At 41.8% G+C, this 26,254-nt stretch overlaps 1 protein-coding gene across 2 annotated transcripts in view; it reads right to left on the bottom strand.

Moving 5' to 3' along the window:
* gcn1 (GCN1 activator of EIF2AK4) overlaps positions 1-26,254 on the bottom strand; it is a 127,134-nt gene that overhangs the window by 35,951 nt on the left and 64,929 nt on the right. For both annotated transcript variants that reach the window (XM_072587104.1, XM_072587105.1), the window contains 16 exons: positions 25,891-25,971; positions 21,873-22,016; positions 19,795-19,922; positions 18,872-19,061; positions 18,097-18,167; positions 16,381-16,546; positions 15,605-15,799; positions 14,390-14,636; positions 12,621-12,742; positions 12,247-12,361; positions 11,074-11,253; positions 6,012-6,232; positions 5,649-5,717; positions 5,148-5,286; positions 3,353-3,549; positions 1,255-1,397 (listed from right to left, as the gene is read on the bottom strand). In XM_072587104.1, coding sequence (XP_072443205.1) covers positions 1,255-1,397; positions 3,353-3,549; positions 5,148-5,286; positions 5,649-5,717; positions 6,012-6,232; positions 11,074-11,253; positions 12,247-12,361; positions 12,621-12,742; positions 14,390-14,636; positions 15,605-15,799; positions 16,381-16,546; positions 18,097-18,167; positions 18,872-19,061; positions 19,795-19,922; positions 21,873-22,016; positions 25,891-25,971 — 2,408 coding nt within the window. The remainder of the gene's footprint in view (positions 1-1,254; positions 1,398-3,352; positions 3,550-5,147; positions 5,287-5,648; positions 5,718-6,011; positions 6,233-11,073; positions 11,254-12,246; positions 12,362-12,620; positions 12,743-14,389; positions 14,637-15,604; positions 15,800-16,380; positions 16,547-18,096; positions 18,168-18,871; positions 19,062-19,794; positions 19,923-21,872; positions 22,017-25,890; positions 25,972-26,254) is intronic.

Genomic DNA, 26,254 nt, shown 5'->3' with positions numbered 1-26,254 from the left:
TTCAGATACAAAATCAGCAGAATTTTTTCCTTGGCTGAGTTGATAGGAAAACTCCAACTTGAGCACATGTCCAGCTTATAGAGTAGTAGCAAATTATACAGATGCTGGAATCTGTACTGAAAATAAAAAATGTTGGACATCACAGCAGGTCAGGCAGTATCCATGGAGAGAAAGCAAGCTAACATTTTGAGTCTAGATGATTCTTCATTCGAGCTGTCAGCATTTCTTGTTTTCAGTTCAATTTAATGAAGTTTGCAAATGGAACCCATGGGAGGAACTCTTAAATGGATAACTCGATTATCATTTTTCCTCTTCCCACTGGATGATGAGTATTGTTTGTATTTCTATAATGAATAAATAATGTTCAGAAATCTGGGAACATGTCCTTTCAAATCTGTGCACCAAGAGTGAGAATGTCAGGTGAAAAGTGCAAGGTTACTTTTAGGCCACTAACTGGGGGGGGAGCTGGAATGCAAAAGGGAGGCTTCAAGTGTCAGATCTCATCTGCATCTCAGCACTGTATTCAAACTTGGACAGCACACGTCAAAGTCGTGACCTTTGGTGGTGCACATGAGATGTTGGGGCTTAAAGGATTAAGTTATTATGGCAAGGCATATAAGCAGCTTATTTCTTTGATTGACGTCCAGGCATTTGAAATATCAAAATAAAAGTAAAGTGTACGTCAGGAAAAGTTATACTTTCTGGTGAAGGAATCTAGAAGAATGGGACACGATCTTAAAATTAGAGCTGGTTAGTCAAGAGTGAAACCACATAGGACAACAGAAATCTCAAAAACTCTCTCCTCTGGATTATAGGACAAATGGAGCTCTCAAGGCCCAGAATGGGACAGATTTTTGTTTGATAAGGGTATCAAATGATGTGGACACAAGGTGAATAAATAGCTCTTACGGTACAGATAAGCCATGATTTAACTGGTTGGTAGAGTAAAGTCAAGGGGCTGAGTGGTCACTTTCTGTCCATAAATTCCCAGAAACAGTTATGGCACAGGAAACCTTGTCTCATTATTAAATAAGAAATGCACAGGGCATTTATTCATAACTTCCCAATTTGTAAACTTGTTCACCTTTAAACTGTCATGCACAAGCCGTACACAAGAATCATGGCCACTCCTCTCCATTTTCAAAACATCGTGAAATATGTATTTCCTTTATAGAAAGTATGATTTGAAATTAACAGTTACAATAAACTCTAACACAAGTGCTAGTCTAACATTAAGTACAAAATCCTTGATACCTGATCCGCCAGTTATCATCAAACAATCCCTGCTCCAGCTCTGGGAGCAGCAGTGCTATGGCAGTCTCTGCATACATGCTTATAATTCGCTGTCCAGCACGCAGGGCAGTATCACGAACAAATTCGTTCTCATCTGCAAGAGCCTATACAAAGCAATTTATATTAGTTAAAAATATATAAGACTTCACTGTCATTATCATCCTGCTGATACATTCATGCTGTAGTCTGTGCCTGACATTTGATCTCAACGCAACCACTTTTACACTTCAGCAGGAACTGGTTTCAACTTCTTGGCAAAACTAAGGAAGTGCTCATGTAACAGGTTCTCCTATTGTGCAGAATCACTGACGGCAAGATAATGCATGAACTCTTATGCATGGAGTAGAGCTGCTCCCCTGTGTGATACCATACCATCTCCCACAGACAATTCAAAATTTTTTATAAGGAGTTACACTGAAGTGCATGGACTGCTCAAACGTAGCAGTGACTTTAATTACAAAAAAACCCCACAGACCAGTGATGAAACAAGTGCCCACTTAATCTGTTGAAGGAGAGAGGAATGCTGGGCTGGACAATGACATCACTCCTTTTGTTTTTTTTTAAAATATACACAACAACCCAGAGACAGGATCATAACAGATCTTAAGTACACAGAAGATCTGCACAATTTTGCAATGTAACACTGAATCAATTTGGAAGCACTGCTGTCCAACAAGTGAGGGTGTAAACATTAACTTTCTCCCTGAAGCGGTCCTCATCTCTCTTCAGTACAGGTTAATACCTGCTAAAATGTGAAGCTTTTTTTTTGTAAAAGCGCAGCTTAAAATGTGAAGACAATTACCTTTTGAAGTTACCCAAAGAGGGCAGAAAAACAACTCAAAATGTGAATTTTTAAACAATCAAAACCAACAATGAGGTCATGAAAGATGTGAAAACTTTAAAAATCTGAACACTGCAAAGCAGGTTGAACATCTTAGTCAGCCTAACCCACTGGAAACTTTAAAAATCTGAACACTGCAAAGCAGGTTGAACATCTTAGTCAGCCTAACCCACTGGTCTTTGAGTATTAAAAAGCACCCATTCAGTAACTTCAAAAAGTATGCTCACGTTTTACAAAAAAAAAGTGTTTTCTCTCTTTAGATCAAATTAACCTGTGCTGTCTATGCAAGAGGCAAGTTTTAGATTAAAATGTCAAGTTACTTAAGTTACAACAATCATGGCTGAAATAATTGACCTCAATAAAGGATCATCCAACCACATTATGGACTTATCAAGAAATACACTGCAATGAAGGACATTTCTCTTTCGTCATAGTTCTTACTGAAGTATTAAAATCTAACTGCATGTTCACTCAAATATTCACCCACAAGTGAAGGGAATATGTTAAAAAGAGCGCAATAGTTCTCCTCCAGTCGTTGTTGACACTCATGCACCATTTGCTAACAGATGATGTAGGTAGGCCGCATTCATCTGCCTCCCTCAAAAGTATGGATTTAAGTAAAAAAAAAATCTTAGGACAAAGCCTTAATCAATTCAATCACTTCACCTCTTTCTCCCATGTAAACCAATGCAGCCCTCATAGCAAACTGATATATATTAACAAGCCTGAAGACCATGTATGATGGATGGCAAAACCAGCTGAACCAATATTTCCATTTTCCAACTTCCTCCCATAGTTGAATGCAACCCCTGATTGATGCTGCTTAAAGACCAGAATTTGCCTGAAAACAGCAGTGCTTTTAAATCTCCAAGTATTGACCTGGTGGGCTAAATAAGTTTTACACATTTCCTACAATGAAGGTAATTGATTTTTAGATACAGGTAAGATACTTACCTGGGATAAGTGCCGTGTCAGCGTGGGTTTCCTTCCACAGTCCAAAGATGTGCAGGTTAAGTGAATTGGTCATGCTAAATTGCCTGTAGTGTTAGGTGAAGGGGTAAATGTAGGGGGGTGGATTACTCTTCAGAGGGTTGGTGTGGACTTGTTGGGCCGAAGGGCCTGTTTCCACACTGTAAGTAATCTAATCTAATCTAATCTAAAAGTACAGATAGAACAAGGAATGGCAACTGTTTCATCAATTTAGAACTGGCATTTTACCTTCAGAATGCAAGGTATGATGGGTCCTACATATGCTGTGAACTTATTTCCAAAGGTCACAGGCAGGTAGATGAACATCATCATGTAACCGTCACGGACATGTGGGGCAATCTCCACCTTGCTGGCAGTGGCCACAATATCTGGCATGAGTTTTTCCAGCTTTTCAACTCCGAGTCCAGCCATTACTTCAGCCAGGCCTGAAATGCAAAAGGAAGGTATTAAAAACTTGATGGCTTTGCCTTCAGAATTTTGTGCAGTTTTATCATAGGATTTTAAATTGTATCTAGAGTTCCAACAATATGTTAAAAAGAGTATGAAAATTCACCAATCATACTGACAACAAGTTGAATGTTAAATTTCCCGAAGTTAGTGTGACCTTCCTGTGGCAATGTAAATGTTCGATTCTCAAATGACTGAAACTCAAAATGGAACACTGTTCCTGGACAACGATGCAGGGATGAACACTTCTGCACTAAAGCCTTAGTTCTCATATCACATTCTAAAGTTTATCTCAGGCTAGATAATGAGAGGTTTCCTGGGTTAGGAGTCTAGAACTAAGTCCCATGATAAAGGGTTGCTCATTTATGACAGTGATAATACAGTTATTGACTCAGCAGGTCATGAATATTTTAAGTTTTCTACCAAAGGCAGTAGATGCTCAGTCAATGAGCAAATTCAAGGCTGATATCAATTGATTCTCCTAGATTCCAAAAATCTATGGAAATAGGTATCGGACAGCAATGCGGAATTGAAGTCAAAGATCAATCATGACCTTACAGAGGGACACAGCAGCGTCATGAAGCTTTACAGGCCACTTCAGCATCTACTTTGTATGTTACATCCATAAGGAAGATCTTGTGTCAACAATGCTCAAGAATTCATCCATGACAACATTGTGGTGCCGAGTGAGAGGGGTGCAGAGAACTTCTAGCCTCTAGCCATTGCTGTATGTCAAGAATTGTTTAGCAAAACCATTGGGTCATGCATGAAAAGAAAGCAGACTGAATGTGCAGGGTAGATATATCAACATCACCTGTGTTCTTCCAGAGAAACAATAAAAGAGTGCTTGATGTGGGAGAGGGTCCAGCTAAGTACTTGTAGGGCTTGAAACCAGATGCTGATTGCATTTTATGTCAAGAACAAAAAATGCAGATGAATTGTCAACTGCCAGCATAAGCTTTGATTAATTGATAAAGCAGATTGAACCACTGCTGACCACCAAATCATAGCTCAAACATTTGAGAAATCTTTTCAAATAAAATATGGAATAATTCATGAGCAAAAAGCAAGATTGATGCAAGTTCAAGTCAAATTCTGTTCACTTCCTAATTGGAGACAAACTTCATGATGACAATTTAACAGAAAATTACCTGATAACTTAGATAAATGGGGATGGGGTGGGGAGGGAGGGACAGAGGGAGGAATACTGAGGGAGAAAGAATCGTGAAAATCTGAGAGAAACAGCAGGTGCTGAAAGTCAACTTTAGGAGGATGTCACAATGGCCTAAAGACAACCTCTTGGCCACAGGCACCAGACAAGCAGAACAAACCATTCTGTTCGCTAAAATAAACTTTTCAAAGTTTCTGTTCTATAAAATTGAGCTTTTCTGAAACAAAGTTCTTATAACATTGAACACAATTAAAGTTGGAAAGAAATTATTCGCAATTAACTGTTTCCTTGTCTGGCGTCAAGAAAATTACTGCTGACATGCCTTTGTACATGTGGCTGAAATATGGTCTCCAGTTAATCAGCTACTATAAGAACTTCCTCTTTTGGAAGTTCTGGCCTCCTCACCTTGGGCAGCACCAGATCGATCAACCGAGCTCTGCTCTGAAGCCAGCATCTCCATAAGCCAAGGTAGCAGGTCATCAAAACACGACTCGCCCATTCCTTTCACCATTGCCCCCAGAGCCTTTGCTGATACTGTACGAACCTGTCACATGACAGAACTGCATGAACTTGAGCACTAACTAAAACATTTCAAGTTTGTGCTTGATCTAACAGCATTAGTGTTTGCAAATTGAAAAAAGTATACAGGTTTAGTTGAAGCAACTACAATTCATCATGGCTCAGCATCAGACTGATGGGTCAGGGTCAGCCACTGAGAGCAGCTCCAAATGTTGGATGGCTTCAAAGTAGTCCTCGCTGTCAGCCATGAGCCAAGACAGATCAAATCCTCAGTTGCTAATGCTTCTATTTGTCACAAACAATATTTTTAACTGTTAGTCTGAAATTGGTTCCACGTCACTAAACAAAGCCAGGGTTAGGTTAACTGGAGACAGTAAATATTCTTACCTCTGGAACAGGGTCTAGCAGAGATAGCTTCAATCCAGGCATCACACTGGGCAGATATGGTGCAAGATCCTGGAATCATATCAATGGGAAGAAGTCAACAATTCTGATTTGATGATAAACCTCATTTCACTTATTCGTTAACCTTGGCACTTAACAGTGTCTCTCCCATCATGGCATGTAATGGTTGTGATTTGTTTTGGATTAACAGGTTAAAATCTATCTTGCAGCTCCAAGTATATATCTGACCGAGCCACTGGATTACACATGTCTATTGTGCTGTAATTAATTGAAATTAAATAATTTTCAATAATACAGGAGAATGAGGAAGGACATGTTCATCATCTGCAACATCACAAGCTTTACCTTCTGGTCAGTAAGGGAATACATATTCCCAATAATTTGAGCTGCCATCTTACGGGTATCGGTAGATCGATCCTGGAATGCTCTTTGTACAATGGGCATTATCAGAGCCAAAGACGGTGCATCAATAAAGTGGACAAATTTGGTATCAAGCAGAGTCTGAAGGCACAGCTGTGTCCGCCTGGATGGGTCCGTCAGAGCATCCAATAGAACAGGCGTGATTGCTGGATAAACAATTTAAAATATTACTTCAGTTCTGTGCATTGCTTTCATTAGAATGAGAAAGTTAAGCAAACTAAATTGCTCTTTATATAGTTCATAGTCACTAGTATTGAAAACATCAGACAAAGGACTGTATTTTGGGACAGGCACTACTCAACTATCAGACAAAAACAGAAAATCATCTTATTGTTAAACAAAAAAGTGCTGGTATACTCAGTAGGTCTGCCAGCATCCACCAGAGAAAGAGTTTGATCTTTCAGGTCAGTAACCTACCAAAAGGCAGGATGAAAGGTCACAATTGTGAAATAGTAACTTAATTTCTCTCTTCCCGAATGCTGCTAGGCTGGCTAAGCATTTCAGTTTAGATCTCCAGCATTGACAGTACTTTGTTTTTGTTCATGTTTAATAGATATAATCTTGCTTGTGGAAACTAAGTGCAGTTTCTGTTTATCCAACGGATTTAACACTCAACGCTGAGACACAGCCCTTTACAGCATCCACAGTTCTTTGTTTTCAAATCCACTGACTCCCACAGCTACCTTGACTACACCTTCCCCCACCCCTCATCCTGTAAAAATGCAATCCCTTACTCCCAATTCCTCCACCTCTGCTGTACCTGCTTGCAGGAGGAACAATTCTACCCCAGCTGTCCTCCTATTTCAAGGACCACAACTTCCCCTCCCATGCGATCAACAATGCCCTCTGTGATCAATGCATCTCTTCCACTTCCCGCACCTCCGCTCTCTAACCTCACCCCTCCAACTGCAACAAGGATGGAAGCCCCCTGCTTCTATCAGTCCTCACTTTCCACCCCACGAGTCTCCAGATTATCGCATTATCCTCTGCCGTTTTCGCTACCTAGAGTCAGACCCCCAGCACCAAAGATACATTTCCCTCCCTAGCCTATTGGCGGTCTGCAGAGACCATTGCCTCCGCAGCTCCCCTGTTGTTAGGTCCAAACCCCCCACCAAACCACCCTCCACCTTCCCCTGCAGCTGCATGAGTTGTAAAACCTGTGCCTTCATCTGCCCCCTAACCTCCGTCCAAGGCCTGAAAGGATCATTTCAAATCCAGCAGAGATTTTGTTGCACATCCATCCACCTCATCTACTGTGCCCATTGCTCTTGACGTTGTCGCCTCTACATTGGCGAGACCGTGCATCAACTTGCAGAGCAGTTCAGGGAATATCTCTGGTCTGCATGCACAGAACAACCCCACCTCCCTGTAGCCAACCACTTCAACTGCCTGAACTCTCACTCCCACAAGGGCATAGAAATCCTGGGCCTCCTACACACCAAATCAAAGCCACATACCAGTGGAGGAAGAGCACCTCACCTTCCACTTTGGGACCCTTCACCAGTTTCCAAATCTCACCAGCCCCCACCTCATCCTAGATCCAGCCCTCCAATTTGGCACCGCCCTGTTGACCTGTCCTATATGTTCATCTTCCTTCCCACCTATCCGCTCCACCCTCCCCACCGACCTATCACAATTACCTCCAATCTGCATCCACCTATCGCCTTCCCACCTACCTTCTCCCCAGCTCCACCCCCAACACCTATATATCTCTCAGCCCCCTTCCCATTCCACATTCTTGATGAAGGGCTTATGCCTGAAACATCAATTCTCCTGCTTCTTGGATGCTGCCTGACCTGCTGTGCTTTTCCAGAGCCACACTTTTCAACCTATCATGCTCTATGCCAAGTGATAAACACCTCCCTGGTCTAATTCCACTTTCCAGCATTTGGTCCATAGCTTTGCATGGTACAGCACTTGAGGTGCATATCCAGACACCCTTTAAATAGGTCCAGGGTTTCTGCCTCAACTACCCTGTCAGTCACTTTCTGAGTGAAACCATTTTGCATCATCTCTCTCTCATATTTCAATCAACTATTTTAAATCTGGCACCTAGTCTCATCTTTCTGTGTAGATAAATATGCCCTACCCATCCAGGCCCCTAAACCGAACACCTTCACATCTCAATCAGACCACCATTCAACCTTCTTTGTTACAAGGAGAATACCACAATTTATCGAAATTTTCCTCTCAGCTGCATTTTTCCAGGCCTGTCAAACAACTTCTTAAATCCCCTTTCCAGTGCAATTACATCCTTTCTGCAGTGAGATGACCAGAATTGCAGAGTCCTCAAAATGTGGCCTATCTACTGATTTGTACAGTAGCAACAAACGCTCTTTACTTTTATATTCTTTACTCATAAAAGAAAGGATTTCAAATGCTTTCTCAATTACCTTATTGACCAGCCCTGCTGCCTTCAGGGGTCGGTGAACATTCACTCCAAGGATCCTAATTTCCTCTACCCCTCCCAACATTCTCCTATTCATTGTCTATTTCTTTGCCTTGTTTGACCTCCCCAAAAGCATCACCTCACTTCTCTAGGTAGAATTTCATTTACCACTTCTATGCTTACCTGACCAGATCTGTGATTCCTTCCTGCAGTCTACACCTATCCTCTTCACTATCAACCACACGGCCAACTTTTGTGTCGTCTGCAAATTCTTTTCATTACCACTCTCCACTTTTACATCCAAATTGTTAATATACATTTCACAAAGCAGGGAACGTGGCACTGAACCCTCTGGCAAATTTGCCAATTGCAAAAGCTATCAACAATTGCCTCTTGTTTCCTGTCATTGGGCAATCTTGGATCTAGCTTGCTATGTTCCCATGGGCCTTGCTAAAATCTGTGTGGACCATGCCAACTGCACTACCCTGACCAATTCTCCCTGTTACTTCCTCCAATATTCAATCTAATCAGTCACTTAGTTCAAGCATGATCTTTCCTTAATAGGTCCTGCTGACTACTCTCCATGTTCTGTAAGCGACAATTTAAGTTGTTTACAAAATTGGTTCCAATAATTTGTTCTGAGGTTAAACTGGTTGGCCTGTTGTTATTAATAGGTTACTCACTCCTTTTTTAAACATGGATACAACACTAGCAGCCCTCCAATTACTCAGCACTGCATCTGTACTCTGTCAGAATTGAAAAATAACGACCAGACTTTGCACTGCTTCCTTCCTGTGCTTTCTCCACAATCTGAGATACACTGCACCTGGCCTTGCTGGTTAATACACTTTCAAGGATGCTTAATCCCCTGACACTCACTCATCCCCTACAATTAGCATATCCAATAATTTAGTTTTCCATCATAACTAAAACGTTTGTATTAGCTCTCTTTTGCGGAGACAGAGAAGCATCAACAAAAAACGACATCTGCCTCCAGATGTAGCTTACCCTTTTTGGTATTTTATGAGCATTATTCTTTCCTTACTCTTATCCTGATATGCTAATAAAACTTCTTTTGATTCTCTTTGACTTTGCTTGCCAAACTTTGTTTTTCTAAATTTCTTTCTGATTTCACCCTCCACCCAAATACATAAATGTTGATCTGTTCGCCGAGTTGGGAATTTGTGTTGCAAACGTTTCACAGGAGGCTCCCAAGCACTGAGGATGTCACCTAGACAGGGGACGAAAAGTTTGCAACACAAATTCCCAGCTCGCCGAAGAGAACCACAACAACGAGCACCCGAGCTACAAATCTTCTCCCAAACTTTGAACATAAATGTTGAGTAACAGATAGAAGAAATAGAGTTTTTTTTAAAAACCACACTGTGGTAGGGGTCTGGAACCCACTCCCTGGAAGGGTGGGAGAGACAGAAACTCTCATCATATTTAAAAGGTGCCTGGAACTGCAAACAAGCCTACAGACCAACAGCTGTAAGGTGGGAAAAGATAACGCTGTTGGCTGGTCAGACTGGATGGGGAGAATGGCCTCCTTCTACCCTGTGAATGCATAGGAATAGGAGTAGGCCATTCAGCGCCTCAAGCCTGTTCTGCCATTCAGTGATTTGTGGCCTAACTCCATATACCTGCCCTTTGGCCTATATCTCGTAATATCTTTGCTTAGACACAATTTATCTGTTTCCGATTTAAAATTACTAACTGATCCAGCATCTACTGTCACTAGTGGAAGAGAGTTCCAACCAACTGCCACCCTTTGTGCTTCCTAACATCTGTCTGAAATGGTCTGGCTCTTATTCTCAGACTATGCCCCCTAATTCTAGAATCCCTAACCAGTGCACATAGCTCATCTTTATCAACCTTTTCTATGATTCCATTTCTATTCGACACTTTGTGTAAAAAGAAAGATTGCCCAAATGTGTTAAGAACATTGCCAAAAGTGGAAGGGGGAAATTAATCACAAAATAAGATGTATTCCAAATTAGCCCAGTTAAGCAGTGCAAAGGGATGACACGACTTTCCCAAGATAACACCAACAATGCATAATGCACCAGATTATTCTAGGTAGGATGTAGTTCTGTATTTTTTAAACAAATTTGTTTTGCATTATGCATGAGAAAATTTTCCGGAGGGAATAGGGTATATAGTTTAAGAAATACAGTAAACTTTTATTAACCAGCACCTATGGGACCAGGAGTGTACTGGCTGATCAAAAGATCCACAGAATCAAATGTTAAAAACACACACTAAGTAATTGAGATGTAATGCAAGGGGTATTTACATCACTGTTATACTTTATTTCCAGTATAAATCACGTAAACTTTGCCTTAAAAAAACTTATGGGCAGAGAGCCTTCTCATTTGCACCCTCAACTGACTATGTGGATATTGTGGAGATAGCAATATGACAATAAACCTACAGTATTTGAGGTAGACACCCAGTATTTGAGGTATATAGTTTTTGCTGGTTTATTGAGACTGTCGGTTAGAACAAAGTTTGCAGTCTATAACCTGACGCCTAGTAGATGATGATTGACATGGGTCATCAATTTTCTACATTCAATGCCTTGCACAGCATACTCACCTAGGATCTCAGGGTTTCTGATGACTGAACCAATCTGCCGCAGGGCTTGTTGTCCTGCTTTCTGCACCTTCACATGAGAGTCAGTCAGCACTTCAGTCAGTTTAGGCACGATGCTTGGCAGGCAGGATGACAGCTGCTTGGGAGCACAGTATGCCATAGCACCCAGTAATTCCACAGAACCTAAAGGTACAGAAACAGACAGTTCAAGGGTGCATCTTGGCAAAGATTTGTCCAGCTACCAAAGTCATACAAGCTCAAACAGAACAAGTATGTTATTCATCTCAGATACAGATACCTTCAATACAGATTTGCATTTGGTGCACTAGGAAATTAAGATAGGAATATCATCTTAGACTCCAATAACTTAGGTGGGTTTTGGGAGATTGTGATTAGAAACGCATCCAGAAATTAGTCAATTTTAATTTCTAATCAGTTTAGAGTTACAAGACAGTAGGAAATAACAGAGAAATGGGTGGCATGGTGGCTCAGTAGCTATCACTGCTGCCTCACAGTGCCAGGGACCTGGGTTCAACTCCACACTCGGGCAACTGTCTGCGTGGAATTTGCATATTCTCCCAGCGTTTGTGTGGGTTTTCACCAAGTGCTCCGGGTTCCTCCAACAGTCTGAGATGTGCAGGTTAGGTGGACTGGCCATGCTGATGCCCAGTGTCCAAGGATGTGCAGGGTTGGTGGATTAGCCATGGAAAACTGAGGGTTACAGGAAGAGAGTGGGGGTGGGGTCAGTCTGGTTGGGAAGCTCTTCGGAGGGTTGGTGTGGATACAATGTGCCTAATAGCCTGCTTTCCATGCAGTGCAGATGCTATGGATCAATGAACTGCACATCACGCTGGCTGTCCTCTGTCGGCTGTTGGAGCCACTTCATGATCAGGAATGGATAGGAGCGTAGGGAGACCCAAGAGTTCCTTAGAGAGTCCAGAAGAACATTCCTAATGCTCCTGCTTCCACAGGAAAAGTAAAAAGATAACCTAACCATTTGGACTTCTTCTAGCTCGAAATCCAGCCAGACAGTCAGGTTAAAATTGCAAGTAGGGGGCAAATGACATCAAGTGACTCCAAGATTGATGCATAACCTGGACAACTTTAGCAGATCATCGGTCCAGTTCATGGCAAGCCAATAGAATTAAAGCAGCTCCTTAGTGTTTGGCCAAATACCTGCTTTAGTTCTCCAAGACTCCTCTTCTAGAGCAACCAGCAGTGAAGGCAATACTAGCTTCACACCATGGGCACTCAGATTACGCATGACTGCCTTTGCAGTGTCATCAGATGCCTGTAGAGAAAACAAGTTGCAGACATGGATATTAGTAACTTTGAAAGCTGCGGAGTAAAGCAACAGTAGAACCAAGTTATACCACTTCTCTATAGAGAAAACTGATGTTGTTTCATCTGTAACCTTTACATAGTTCATAAAAGTGCCTCAAATTAGGTCTGTATTTTGGATATTTAATCACACGAGCTATGCATAAAAATTGACAATTTACAGAAAGTCACTTTCATATAGCGTAGACATGAATACAATATGCACTGACCTCTCGGACATACTGGTTTCCATCCCCAAAACATAAGAGCAAGTGAGGGAGTATGTGTACTACGTACGGTTCGAAGAGTTTTCCCAGCATATTGCACAACATTTCAAAGGCAAAGAGAGCACCTACCAAGGAATTTGAAACAGAGTAAATGCTTCTGCCGGAAAAATACCAAAATAAGAAAGTGAAAAATAGGGACAAAAAGACGACAACGGATTGGGTGAAATACAGTTTAGCTTGCACTTGACTGTATTTAGCATTATCTATAAATTAAAGCTGGTTTTCAGGGATGTTGCCAAAGGCATTTACAAACAGTTCTTCTACAATGCGATGGTTGCGTCTTAGGCAAGCCCGTGTTATAGAGAAAAAAAAAAATCGCACAGTAGAAAGAGCACAAAGTGTTGGTGATGTAATTGCATTACAACCAACCAACATTTTAAAAGTTTGCATTTTAGAAACGTTCCCAATTCATCAATCTCGTTACTGTGAATTTGCATTGACAAAACTTAGGTTATCGCGTAACAACCTGTACAATTAACCCTATACTGAATCTGAAGAACTGAAGTTACTGCAGTGATACTGCTAAGTTAAGACCAAATACAACATAAATCTACTTTATTTAAGAGGGATCTTATCGCACAGTGGTAACGTCCCTACCTCTGGACAAATCCTATCAGTTCCAGATGTTTGTCATAATACTTTCTAATCAACTGATTCAGAGATTTTTTTTATGGGAAGCAATGGCCTAGAAATATTGTCACTAGTTTAATAATCCAAAGAAGTGTTCAAATCCCGGTGTTTTGGGGCCTTCCTGGTGCATGTAGTAGTATCCCTACCCCTCGACTGGGAGGCCCGGATTCAATTCCCACAAGAAGAGTGTATAACCACATTTTTGAACAGATTGATTAGAAAAATAAGTTAAATTTTATAAAATCTTCTTTGAGACGGAGTGCAAATATCCACTGACATTTAAGCACAGGAAGTGGCCATACTGACCATTGTGTCGGCCACTGTTAATTCCTCACTTCAGCCAGCCATTGTTGTGCCATTTATGAAGCATATTTCTCTAAAACCCTCTTTAACAATGATCAAACCAGTTTCAGCAGGAATTTACAGCAATGCAGTCCCATATTCTAACAACACTATATAAAGAAAATCTAACCCGCTTTTCAGGCTTCTACTGTTTGTTGGAAACATAGGATCCTTGTTACCAGCCAGCGTGACTCGGTTTTTGTTACCTGTTCTAAAGCTCCTTGGTAACTGAAATTTTTTTTTTTAAAAAGCAGTTCTCCACTCAAACATCTCTCCCTTTCCATTCAAAAATATAGTTACTGATCGATGGAACTTCATCAACAAACATAAATGCTATTGACACTGAATGTGTTCTAAAACTGGGGAATGATGCTGTGGAGAACACAAGAGATGGACTAAGCAAAGTAAAGTTACACACTGCTGCACCAAAAGGACAAAATGTTGGATTACATGATAAACACATGAAAATAAAAATGATTTCCCCAGTCAGCTTCCAGTGAGATTGCAGTCATTGGGCCAAACCTTTCTCAATAACGTCTCGTACACAACAGGAATGAAGAGATGACTGACCTCTGTATAGAGCAGTGCTGCTGTTACATGGATGTGAAGATGAGCAAGTGACAACATACTTGGAGCTAACGAGCTTGCAAAGACCTTTGATGTTGTGGGTATTGTTTCTATCACCTTGTTATTATTCAATACAGTTTTTAACTTTAGAAATAGACAGATGCTCATCTCACCTTCCCGCCTCCGGAAGTTCTTCTTGTCCTGAATGGCATCAGTTAACGTTACCATTATTTCCTGTTGCTTCAGGGAGAGAATGCCCAATCCTTTCACCAGCCCAGCCAGCCCATATGCTGCCCCCTTCCGCTCAGCATATTTATCTGACTCTAACAGCAGCTGCAGCAGCTTCTGAACCATTCCAGAGGCATCATCTTTGATGGCAGGAACCAGTGGTGGTAAACAGCTGGCAACTGACTCCTGAACCTGTTGCACCAAGAACATTCACTTCAGTCCGGAAAACTACATTAAACATTCCAAGAGGTTCAAAAAAAAGTGCGATGTTGGAAAAGCCCAGCCGGTCAGGCAGCATCTGAGGAGCAGTAGGTTGAAGAGCTTATCGACTCGCCTGCTCCTCGGATGCTGCCCGACTGGCTGTGCTTTTCGAGCACCCCACTTTTTGGCTCTGACCTCCAGCATCTGCAGTCCTCCCTTTGTCCGTTCCAAAAGGTTCTGCCACCAATACATCTCATACTTTCCACCAATAACTTCATTTTTAAAAGAAAAGCTCAGTTATATAAAATGGGTTGCTCCAAAAAGTATCTTTCATGACTTTGGTGGGTCCCAAAGCACTTTATAACCACTCCAGTACTTTTGAAATGAAACTAAAATACTGAACATGCTGGAAATCTGAAACAAAAACAGGAGAATGCGGAAAAAACTTAGAAGATCTGGCAGTATTTGTGAACTTCTGAAGAGGAGTTATGACAGACTTGAAATGTTAACTCTTTCTGTCTCTGCAGATACTGTCAGACCTGCTGAGTTTCTCTAGCATTCTCTGTTTTGTTTAAGTACTTCTGAAATATGGTCACTGACGTAGGAAACACAGGGGCAATTTGCACCATAGCAAGATTCCACAAATGATGCAACATCTGACAATAAATATCGATCAAGATACCAGTAAGAACGTCCATCTTTTCTTTGAAGAGTGTCAGGAGATCTTTTACACTCACCCAAAGACAAACTAGGCATTGTTTTCATGCTTTATTCAAAAGATGGCATGTGACAGTAGGGCATTCTCTCAGTATTACAGTGGTGCATTAGGCTAGATTATGTACTGCTGCCTCTCAATTAGGAGTTGAACCCAGGACTCTGGCAAGAATGCTACCGCTGAGCCCAGGACTATCCCACTGTCTGAGTATTTTTGAAAGCATTTTGATAGTTGAGCACATTACCTGTTGAGAAGGTGTGGAGAGAGCAGTGATGAGCTTTGCCACAATGGGTTTCACTTTGGGATCACTCTTGTCTAAATGCTTTGCCAGTGAACCCATGAGAATGACAACACTCTGTCTCACAGCATCATAGCTAGCATCGTTCGGTGCATTCCGCAGGAATTCTTCAAATACCGGGAGGAGTGAACTAACGTTATCCTAGGGGAGGAAGGTACAGTACAAGTGTTGGAAATGATTTGTGATTTGCTAGATTTCTGTTATATTGTAAACAGAACCAATAAACTAATTGTTAACATCCAAGAAGGTTTGCTCCGTGTTTAAATATTGAAAAATGACCACAGCAAATTCTACTGACAGCTAGATAATCATATCTTTTGAAAATGCAATGCTGGCTGAGATATAAATTTTGATCAGAGCTCCTCTGTTTTTCTTAAATAAGGTGATGGACAGATGGAGTGCTCTTTCACTATTACACTGGACTGTCAGCCTAGACTCGGGTTTAAGTCCCTGTAGTGGGATCTGAATCTACATCCTTCTGACGCAGAAATGAGAATTCTCCCAACTGAGCCACATCAAACAGTTGCTCCAAGTGCTCTTAATTTCCTGGCTTATGGCACCATTGCTGCCTACAACATTGCTGAGAAGTACCAGTTCTTAATACAAGACTCTAAACAGTAATTTGTTAAAAATTAATTATTCACCACAGGTTATACACAATTAAACTAGCATGACTCAAAAGCCACAAAAACAAAGCTATTTTGGAGAGCAGACAGACCTACCTTTCCATGGGTGTTCAGTGCAGACAGAGCTGCATCCAACATGCACTTCCTGACTTCTGGGTGACGGTCATTTAATGCTTCAGGTACAAAGAATTGGAACAGCAGCTTTATCTGCGATCCATCCAAATATTGGGAAAGATTGTTCAAAGCCAGAGCAATCCCACACCTTCAATATAAATATACTTTCATTATATAAACAGTATGAAACTGCCCTCACGTTTGCAATCCACTGACTAAAGTACTGTCAAACCACTTTAAGTAAATTTGCATAACTCCCCAAATGGAGAGGAGTTAAATGCAACTGGTGCAGAATTCTGACACAGAGACCAACGGGCCGAACTTGCACTGGTTATGATCATTGGTCTTGTAAAAGGGAAAATATGACCTCAACATGAACAGTCTACAGCTGCTCCTAAGTTTGTAATGCAAGTAAAAGGGCTCCTGTACTGCAGTGGTAATACCCAGGCCAGGCAGGGGACAAGTCTCACCCGCTCCAGAGGTGTGCTCTGACATATCTGAACAGGTTGATTACAGAGTCGGTCAGCCTGTGAAGCCTGGAGGGGGACTCTCGCATCTACATGGAGTAGGGACTCTGGTGGTGGCACAGCGTGGGCTGGTGTTGATCGGAGGGGGGATCCTGGTGTCAGCAGGGTGTGGGCTGGTGTTGATCGGAGGGGGGATCCTGGTGACGAGAGGCATGTGGGCTGGTGTTGATCGGAGCGGGGATCCTGGTGACGGCAAGGTGAGGGCTGGTGTTGATCAGAGTGGGGATCCTAGTGTCGGCACGGTATGGGCTGGTGTTGATCAGAGGGGGGATCCTGGTGACGAGAGGTGTGTGGGCTGGTGTTGATCAGTGTGGGGATCCTGGTGACGGCAAGGTGAGGGCTGGTGTTGATCAGAGTGGGGATCCTGGTGACGAGAGGCATGTGGGCTGGTGTTGATCGGAGCGGGGATCCTAGTGTCGGCACGGTATGGGCTGGTGTTGATCAGAGGGGGGATCCTAGTGTCGGCACGGTATGGGCTGGTGTTGATCGGAGTGGGCTCCTGGTGGTGGCACAGTGTGGGCTGGTGTTGATCAGAGCGGGGATCCTGATGAAGCCTGGAGTGGGACTGTAGCAATAGAGAAGGAAAACTTGGACTCCCTACGTTATCTGCATTTTTCATTTTATTTTAAGTTAAATGAGAATGGCATCTACACATAGCGACAGTACACGTTTCACTATTTTTATATTGAAATCACATGACAATAATTGATTCAATTCGATTCAAACTGACTCAATTTAATTCAATAAATTATTGAGAATTTAGCTCAGCAACAATAGTTTCTCCAGTCAAATATCTTATCCATGATGATTACCTTGCACATTAAAGAATAATCATTGGGTTACTGGAAGGAAGCATGTAGCAATGGAACTGATGACCTCCAAATCACACAGCATCTTTACTTGGGCACATGCTGTCATTGCACTAAGGCTGCTGCGTCAAAAAATCAAAGATCTCCCAATCCTAAGTAGGCTACTGATCACACAGTGTTAGGGGCAACAAAAAGTTAGCCCTCTCAGTGGCACTTACATTCCAAAGATTCTAAACGCAGCTCAAACTGAGCTCTCAGGGACAAGAGGGAGTTCAAGAAGGGGAGAATAGAGGGGGGCTTTGGAGGAAAAATATAGCATTTCATTTCAGCTAGCTTTTACCATCAAATTCTCAATACAGCACCTGGCTTCCCACTGATCAGGTGGAGATTCCGATATTACTCGACCAAGGGCATCTAAGACTGGCGGTGGCCTCTGAACAGAACAAAAACAATTAGTTCCTGGTAATTACTAATAAACCCAAGTACTACACAGGGAAATAATAAGTGTGCAAAGAGTGCAAGAAACATAGAAACAAGTGTTCCCAAACAGTTTCCTCCTGTATTTTACTGAACTAGAAAATAACATGCACTGCAGACAAATCCTAACAGTGAGGAGAGTTCCCACAACCTTAGACCTTTGTGCAAATGAATTGACATGGCTTAATCTTCTTTTGTGAAACTTTAAATCTTAATTCCTTGTTTTGTTCCACTTGCGATCATGTGTGCCTGATCAACACTTCTCTAATTTTAAAGAAATTAATTTGAAAGGATATTGGAAATTAACATAGGTCATTTAAACTTGTTCCTTGTGCTCCATTACATGGAACATACACTTTCTTCTTTGACTTGAGCTATTCCTTGACTGGCTACAAACTTTAACTCTTCAATATGTTGTCTGCTCCCCATTACACGAAGAACTAGCATCCTCTTTTAGCTTTGATCAAACCTATATAAGCTTCTACTGTTGCCAAGTTCTCTTCAGCATGCTCTGCAGAGCTAGCTACAAACATATCAACTGTTCCACTCATTCCTTTCCCTACTGTAAGTTAGTATTGATATAACTCCAGCAGTCTTGGCTTCAAATTTGCCCAAAAGCCTGGGCATCTTTTTCCCTGCACTTTTCCAAAGTGAACTTACGTAAAGCTTCTCCTGATAAATTTCAATCAGCTTGGCCATCACTTCGGCAGCCTGGGTCTGATACTGGGCCACGGCGTTAGACAGGGCTGCTGCTCCTGCTTGGCGGATGGCATCCTCGTGGTATATCACATCTTTAATCAGCAATGAACACAGGTTTGGCTGGAGCTCCAACCCCATTGTACTCCACAACCTAAAAAGATTACAAAGATGGATTAATGGACAAACAGAAAGGCAGACAGTGTATAGAGTTCTAAGTCAGATGTGGAAACAGGAAAGCTGTAGCTCCATTATTTCTTTTTGACAATTTAATGCTCTCTCAAAGGTATCAACACAAGCCAAAGAATTATACCATAGGTACCAGTTCCTTCCAGTACCTCACCAATGTCCAATTTTCGGGTGAGAGTTGTGGCTGAGTATTGGCGGGACACGTAATTGAAGGAAGCAGGACAGCCAATCTAATCTCCTCACCTCATCAACTGTCCTCTGACTCTCATATGACTAGATGGTGATCACAAGGAGCAGGAATGCTGCTATCTTTACAACCCACCCTGCTGTAGCCTATTGCTATGCTCTCAGTAAACTAACCCAAGTACAAATCTGCATTTCATTCAAGTCATTTCATGCATAGCTTAGTGGTGCATTCTCACTGCACACGTTATTATATTCTTTCAATTATTTACCACATGGCAGACAACAGTACTGAAATTAAAATAACCACTTTGTTAAAAGCAACACTTCACTTGTTATGCATTCTCAATTTATCTGAGGAAAAAGATATTAAATGGGTTTGACAATAACTGGAACTTTCAATTTCCTCTAATCATGCAAAGATATATCATTTAACAAACTAGACTATGAAGTTCACATTAACTTCCTCAAACTGTTAAATCGCCCAGTATTTCACAAATAAACTGATCCCTTACTGTTTAGCCTGCAATCTCGTCTCCTCGTCCACATCAAACTGGGAAACCCACAATCGGCGCAGTAAGTTCAATCCATTCTTCTCATCACTATCTGGGGTCGGCAACACCATGTTCATCTCCAACAGACCCTGCAAAACAACCAGAGACATAGGATAACTCCCATCATTTTGATAGCTAGTCTCTTTTGTCAAGAGAAATTGACTGACATTATCATTACATCATGCAAACACAGGCGATTACAGGAGTAGAACTTCACAGTGACTCGACAGCAGTTAGACTCACACGAGTGTGAGAAGAATGTGTTTTCCCAAGTGGCGGAGTCGTACCTGCAGATGAGATATTAAAGAGGGGTCACATTGCCTTCTTGGATGGACACAAAAGATTCCATTGTACCTTTTCAAAAAACAAACAGAGGAGCTCTTTTCTTATCACTCAACCAAAATCACTAACAGATTTTAATTAGGTATTCGCACATTTCTGTTTGAGGGACCTTGCTGTGAACCCATTGACTTCTAACTATATATGGGGTAACCAAAGTATTGCTTTAGATATAATGAGAGATCCTGCAGGCATTGAAAGGTGCAGTAGAAATGCACACTTTTCCTTCACTGCAGATAATCCAGCCAATCACAGAAAGAATCTGCCAGAGGAAGACACCAAAAACTTAAAAGCATGAACAAACTGGATGATACCCCCCTCAATTTTTTTAAATAGGGTTTGTTCTAAACAATGCCCCGAAAACTACAGACAGAATATAGTACTCAGTTGGAAATGCACTAAACACAAACAGCAGGTGAAAACTACTTCCAATTCAATGCAAGTAGGGAGGAATGTGAGATAGTGGTGGGTCTAAGATAACATCACAAATAACAAGACAATAAATTCAAAATCAGTAGAAAGGCACTCTCAAACTCAGACAAAAACATTTCTGGCCTCTCGTCCTTCCTCTCCTGTTGCCTCACTATTGGCAGTTGTGCTTTCAGCTTATTGGACCTCAATCTCTGGAATTCCTTCCCATAACTTTTCTGCTTCTTCACATGCTTCTGAAGACTTTCCCCAAAATCTGTGTGGCTCACCAGCGTTTGGTGACAATCCTAAATTCGCTTTTGACAGGGCTGTCATTTTAAAAGAACACCTTTGGCACCTTTTCTACAATGAACACCCTCTTAATATGTCCTGCATAAAGTTGTTGATGCAGAAAACAATGATAGAACAAGGACTGTACTAGATTTAGCTAAATAATCATATTAGAACATTCACTTTTAATAAAACAAGAATGTAAGGTCTTGGTGCTGCCTTGTCAACAGCTTTGAGTTTAACCTTGAATATACTGGCATATAATGAAGGTGATGCACAAGTAGAATGAATGTCAGAGAATTAAGATCATACCCACAGTAAGTAACCTAATATTTACCCTGACTCATTTACACTCCACAAATATAGATGCACCAAAATAGTACAATAGAAAATACGACAAGTCACTCTTACAAGCAAAGCAGTGCCAAGGCACTTGCTCCATCTTGTGAAGCCAGCAGTGATTACTCATGACACACTGCTCCAGACCACTGCCTTGGTGATGTCAAACAAAAGCAACGTACAGTTAGGCATACTTTAAAATAGAAATATGTGCAAAGCTGCTTCACAGAGGTGCAACCAAATCAAAACTGTCCGAGAGATTAGGAGAAGTGACCAAAAGCTTGGTTAAAGCACTGGATTGTATCTAAGGGCCTAGATATTGTTACTCTGCTTACACTTCAAAAGCACTTAAACAACTGAAGCACTTTGGATGTTGGTCTGTTTTGAAACAATAAGAGATTAAATGAGATGTTAAGGGTGGGAATACCAGATTGCTAGACCAAGACAGTCATTAAGGGTGACGGAACAAATATGGAGTTGGAGAATTCTTGGAAGACTCCACAGCAGGGGATAAGGAAGAGGTGAGGTGTGATTGGTAACTGAATGCCTTGATACAAACATACAATTCCAGACACTGTGAAACAAGGAACTAGTGCAGCAAGCCAACTCTTGACCCGTATCCATCTGCTACTTGATGGACATATTTATGGCAAATCTTTTACCCTTAGAGCAGCATCTCGCACTGCAGAACATGGTGACAGTAAAGCTTGCAACAAGACATCAATCTCCTCCTGTTCAGCGTATGCACACCCTTCCTCACCACTGCTGCTGGCACATAACGAAGTCAGTGTATTTGAAGATAGCACCTAGAAAAACAGACGCAATTTAAATATTTCTTAAATAATGGAGATCCAAATGCATTCTTTCAATTTACCTGTTGCTTTTCTGCAGCTATGAACCTCTGTGGCAATCATGTTACTTATTTTACACAAACAGTGCCTAAGAACGTGCAAACCTAGTATCAACACAGTTGCTCACTTAGCTTATTAATAACACACTTACTCAATGAGTCAAAGATCATGGGCTCAAATCTGACAACAGGAAGATTTACAGTAATATAGATTGACACCAAAGCAACACAGAGGGCAAGTGCAACACGATAACAGTTGCCGTTGTTTAAATGAGTTAAACTGGTGCCCTAAATAACCACTCAGCTGGATGCAAAATGCTCCAAGGCATCATTCAAAGAATAGCAGGATGCTCTTGGCAACCTTGTGAATAAATATCCCTCAACCACTATGAAGTAGATTATCTAGTTCCAAGTAACGCTTATTGGACTCGAAAGTCAACTCTTGTTCCTCTTGACACATTTGCTGCCAGACCTGCTGAGCTGAGCCTGTCTAACAGATCGGAGATTCTGGTTTCCTGTGTGGACGAGGGCAGATTCTGTGGAGAGTACAAGAGCTTGAGGAAAGACAAATACAGTTGTCAACAAGATAATACAATCAGGGGAAGAGACATTGTTCTGTGTGGCTAGGATCCCACAATCTGCCTGGTGCCTGGGTTATGGGAAGCTCATCCAGGCTGTAGAGTTACTTGGAATGGCAGAGGAAAGATCCAGTTGTCGTGGTCTATGTAGGTACTGACTACATCGGTAGAAAGAGACTTTTCCAAGGGAATATGAGCAGCTCAGGGCTCAATTAAAAACCAGAACCAAAAAAGGTAATCTTTGGATTACCATGTCAGCCACGAGCTAATTGTCAGATTCAATAAGGTTAAAGAAATAAACGTGTGGCTCAAAAATTGGTGTGGAGAAATGGGTTTGAAATCATGGTACATTGGCACTAGTCCTGGGGGAAGGAGGAAGCTTTTCCAATGGGATGGGCTCCAGCAAAAACCAGGCTGGATCCAGAGTCCTGACAAATTGCATATCTAAGGCTAGGGATAGGGCTTTATCAAAACAGTTAAAGGGGAGGAGGGCTCAGGAGAGCTTACTAAAGTTTTTGGAACAAGTCATAAGACAGAGTATGGGAAGGGTCAGAAATCTAATTTCAGGCAAAGCAGGTAAGGGGACAAATGAGAAATAGGGGCAGTCAATAAAGTACTGAGGGAGTTGTATTTATGTGCGCACAATATACGAAACAAGGTAAGTGAGCTTGTAGGGTAGACGGAAATTGGTGGATACAATGCTGTGGCACATCACAGAGACATGGCTGCAAGAGGACCAGTGCTGGAACTAAATATCCAAGGATATGTCTCCAATCAGGACAGGCAGATGAGCAGAAGGGATGGGATTATCTTGTTAGTAAGGAATCAAATTAAATCGATAGCAGGCTGGGATATAGGGTTAGCAAAATCTGTATGGGTAGAGTTGGGGAACTGCAAAGGACAAAACACCTCAATGGAAGTTATGTACAGGTTTCCTAGTAGTAATCAGGATGTTCAAGGTTTGTGTAAAGATGTGTCGCTTGGGTGCAAGTTGCTGTAGTTGTGGGTATGTTCGTTGAGCTGGGAAATTGATTTGGAAATGTTTCGTCCCCTGTCTAGGTGACATCTTCAATGCTTTGCAACCTTCTGTGAAGCACTGCTGAACTGTCTCTTCTGGAATTTATTTGGTTCCATTCCTGTTGTTTCCGGTTGCTCATTCTGGTGGCCGGTATATTGGGTCTAGGTCTATGTGTTTGTTGATGGAGTCTGTGGATGACTGCCTGTTCCCATTGTGTGCAAGACTAACATAATTTAGAAGATTCCATGCAAAGACTGCACAAAAGCACTATATAGGACAAACAGGCAGGCAACTAATAATCCTCATCCACGAACACTAACTAGCCACGATCAACTCCCCCTCATAGCTATATGTACAGATGACAAGGACCACAAATTCAACACAACCATCATAGGACAAGCTAAACAGAAGACAGCCAGAGAATTTCTACAAAGCATGGCACTCATTCACAGACTCCATTAACAAGCACATTGACCTAGACCCAACATACCGGCCACTACAATGCACAATCGGAACTGGCAACTGGAAGCAGCAGGAACCGAACCAAATAATTCCAGAAGACACAGTACAGCAGTACTTCACAGGAGGCTCCAAAGCTCTGAAGATGCCACCTAGACAAGGGACGAAATATCTGCAAATCAACTTCCCAGCTCGGCGAACATAACTACAACTACAGTAATCAGATTTTGGGGCAGAAAATTCATCTTGAGATAGAAAAAGTACGTAATGAAGACACGATTACAATAAACATGAGGTGACTTGAATTGGACTGAGAAAATCAGGTCGGCAATGGATCCCAAGAAAAGGAATTCGTGGAATGTCTACAAGATGGCTCATCTGGAGCAACTTATAGTAGAGTCAATTAGGGAATAGACAATTCTGGATTTGATATAGGAGGTGACAGACTTAATTAGGGAGCTTAATGTAAAAGAACCCCTGGGGGACAGTGACCATAATATGATAGAATTCACCTAACAGCTTGAGAGGGAGAAGGTTGAATCAGATTTACTGGTATTACACTTGAATAAAGGTAACTACAAAGACATGAGGGAGGCACTTGACCAGAGTTGATGGGAAGGGAAGTTGGTGGAGCAGCAACAGCAGGACTTCCAGGGGTTAATTTGGCGAGCACAGCAGAAACTCCTTCAGAAAGAAGAAATATCCTAAGGGAAACTAAGGGGAAGATGAGGCAACCATGGCTGACCAGTGAAGAGAGGGATAACATAAAAACAAAAGAAAAAGCACGCAATGCAATGATGATTAGTGGGAAGCCAGAAGATTGAGAAGCCTTTAAAAACCAGTAGAGGACAACTATAAACCAATAAGGGGGTGGTAGAAGATAAAACATGAGGGTACACTAATTATAATATAAAAGAATATTGCAAATATTTTTAGAAGAGATATAATAGGTATGAGAGAGGCAAGAATGAACATTAAATTCTTGGAAAATGAGGCTGGAGGAGGAGTAGAGGGCAACAAAGAAATAGCGGAGCAACTGTATGGGTACTCTGCATCAGTTTTATGGTAGAGAACACGAACAGCACACCAAAACTTCAAGAGTCAGGGCGGGGGAGGGGGGTGGGGGAGGGGGGGGGGGGGGTGTAGTGGCCATCACAAAGGAGAAGGTGCTGAGGAAGCTGAAAGGTTTGAAGACGGATGAATCACCCGGACCTGATGTACCACACCCCAGAGATCTAAAGTAAACAGCTGAGGAGATGGTGGCAGCGTTATTTCAGGAATCACTTTAGGGTCCCAATGAACTGGAAAAGGGCTAATGTTTAAGAAGGGAGGGAGGCTGAAGAGAGGAAATGGGGATTTACAACAGGCCAGGATGAAAAATCATAAACTATGAAAACGGAAACCTCATGGAGAAGAGTGAAAGGCAGCCAGAAATTCCAATTAAAGAAACCTTGATGAGATAAAGTGCAAATGCACTTCAAAAGTGTCCTCGGCAAAAGGGAGGTCTACAATGTTGGAGATTAGAGTCAAGTGCATGGTGCTGAAAAAGCACAGCAGGTCAGGCAGCATCCAAGGAGCAGGAGAATTGATGTTTTGGGCAAAAGCCCTTCATCATTCCTGCTCCTCTGATGCTGCCTGACCTGCTGTGCTTTTCTAGCACCACCCTTTCGACTTCAAAAAGTGTCCATCAGTAATAAAAACAAAATACACAGAATGAACAAATAAACATCAGTGTTATCCCTCACCTTACAAAAGGAGGGAGGAACAGATTTTACCTGGAGTCGTGGTGAACCTGTGGCAATTACTCTGGTCAGTAGCAGGAGCATCTCCATCCGTGGCAGCAGCTCAGGACCAGCCTGTCAAAACAACTCCGTTTCATTTCACTGCTCAAACACTCCATTTGCTATTAGTGATTGCCACGTAGCCATGATCTTCAGTCATGGACAGCTCTGGCACTCAGTCATAAAAATGTACAGCATGGAAACAGACCCCTCAATCGAATTCATCCATACCAACCAGATATCCTCAACTAATCTAATCTCTTCAGCCAGCACTCGGCCCACATCCCTCTAAACCCTTCCTATTCATTTATCCATCCAGATGCTTTTTAAATGTTGTTAAATGTACCAGCCTCCACAA

The sequence above is a fragment of the Chiloscyllium punctatum genome, chromosome 17, assembly GCF_047496795.1.
Source record: "Chiloscyllium punctatum isolate Juve2018m chromosome 17, sChiPun1.3, whole genome shotgun sequence".
In the NCBI taxonomy this organism is placed as follows: Eukaryota; Metazoa; Chordata; class Chondrichthyes; order Orectolobiformes; family Hemiscylliidae; genus Chiloscyllium; species Chiloscyllium punctatum.
Note: the sequence above shows the minus strand (reverse complement) of the source record. Positions and strands in the feature narration are given on the sequence as shown.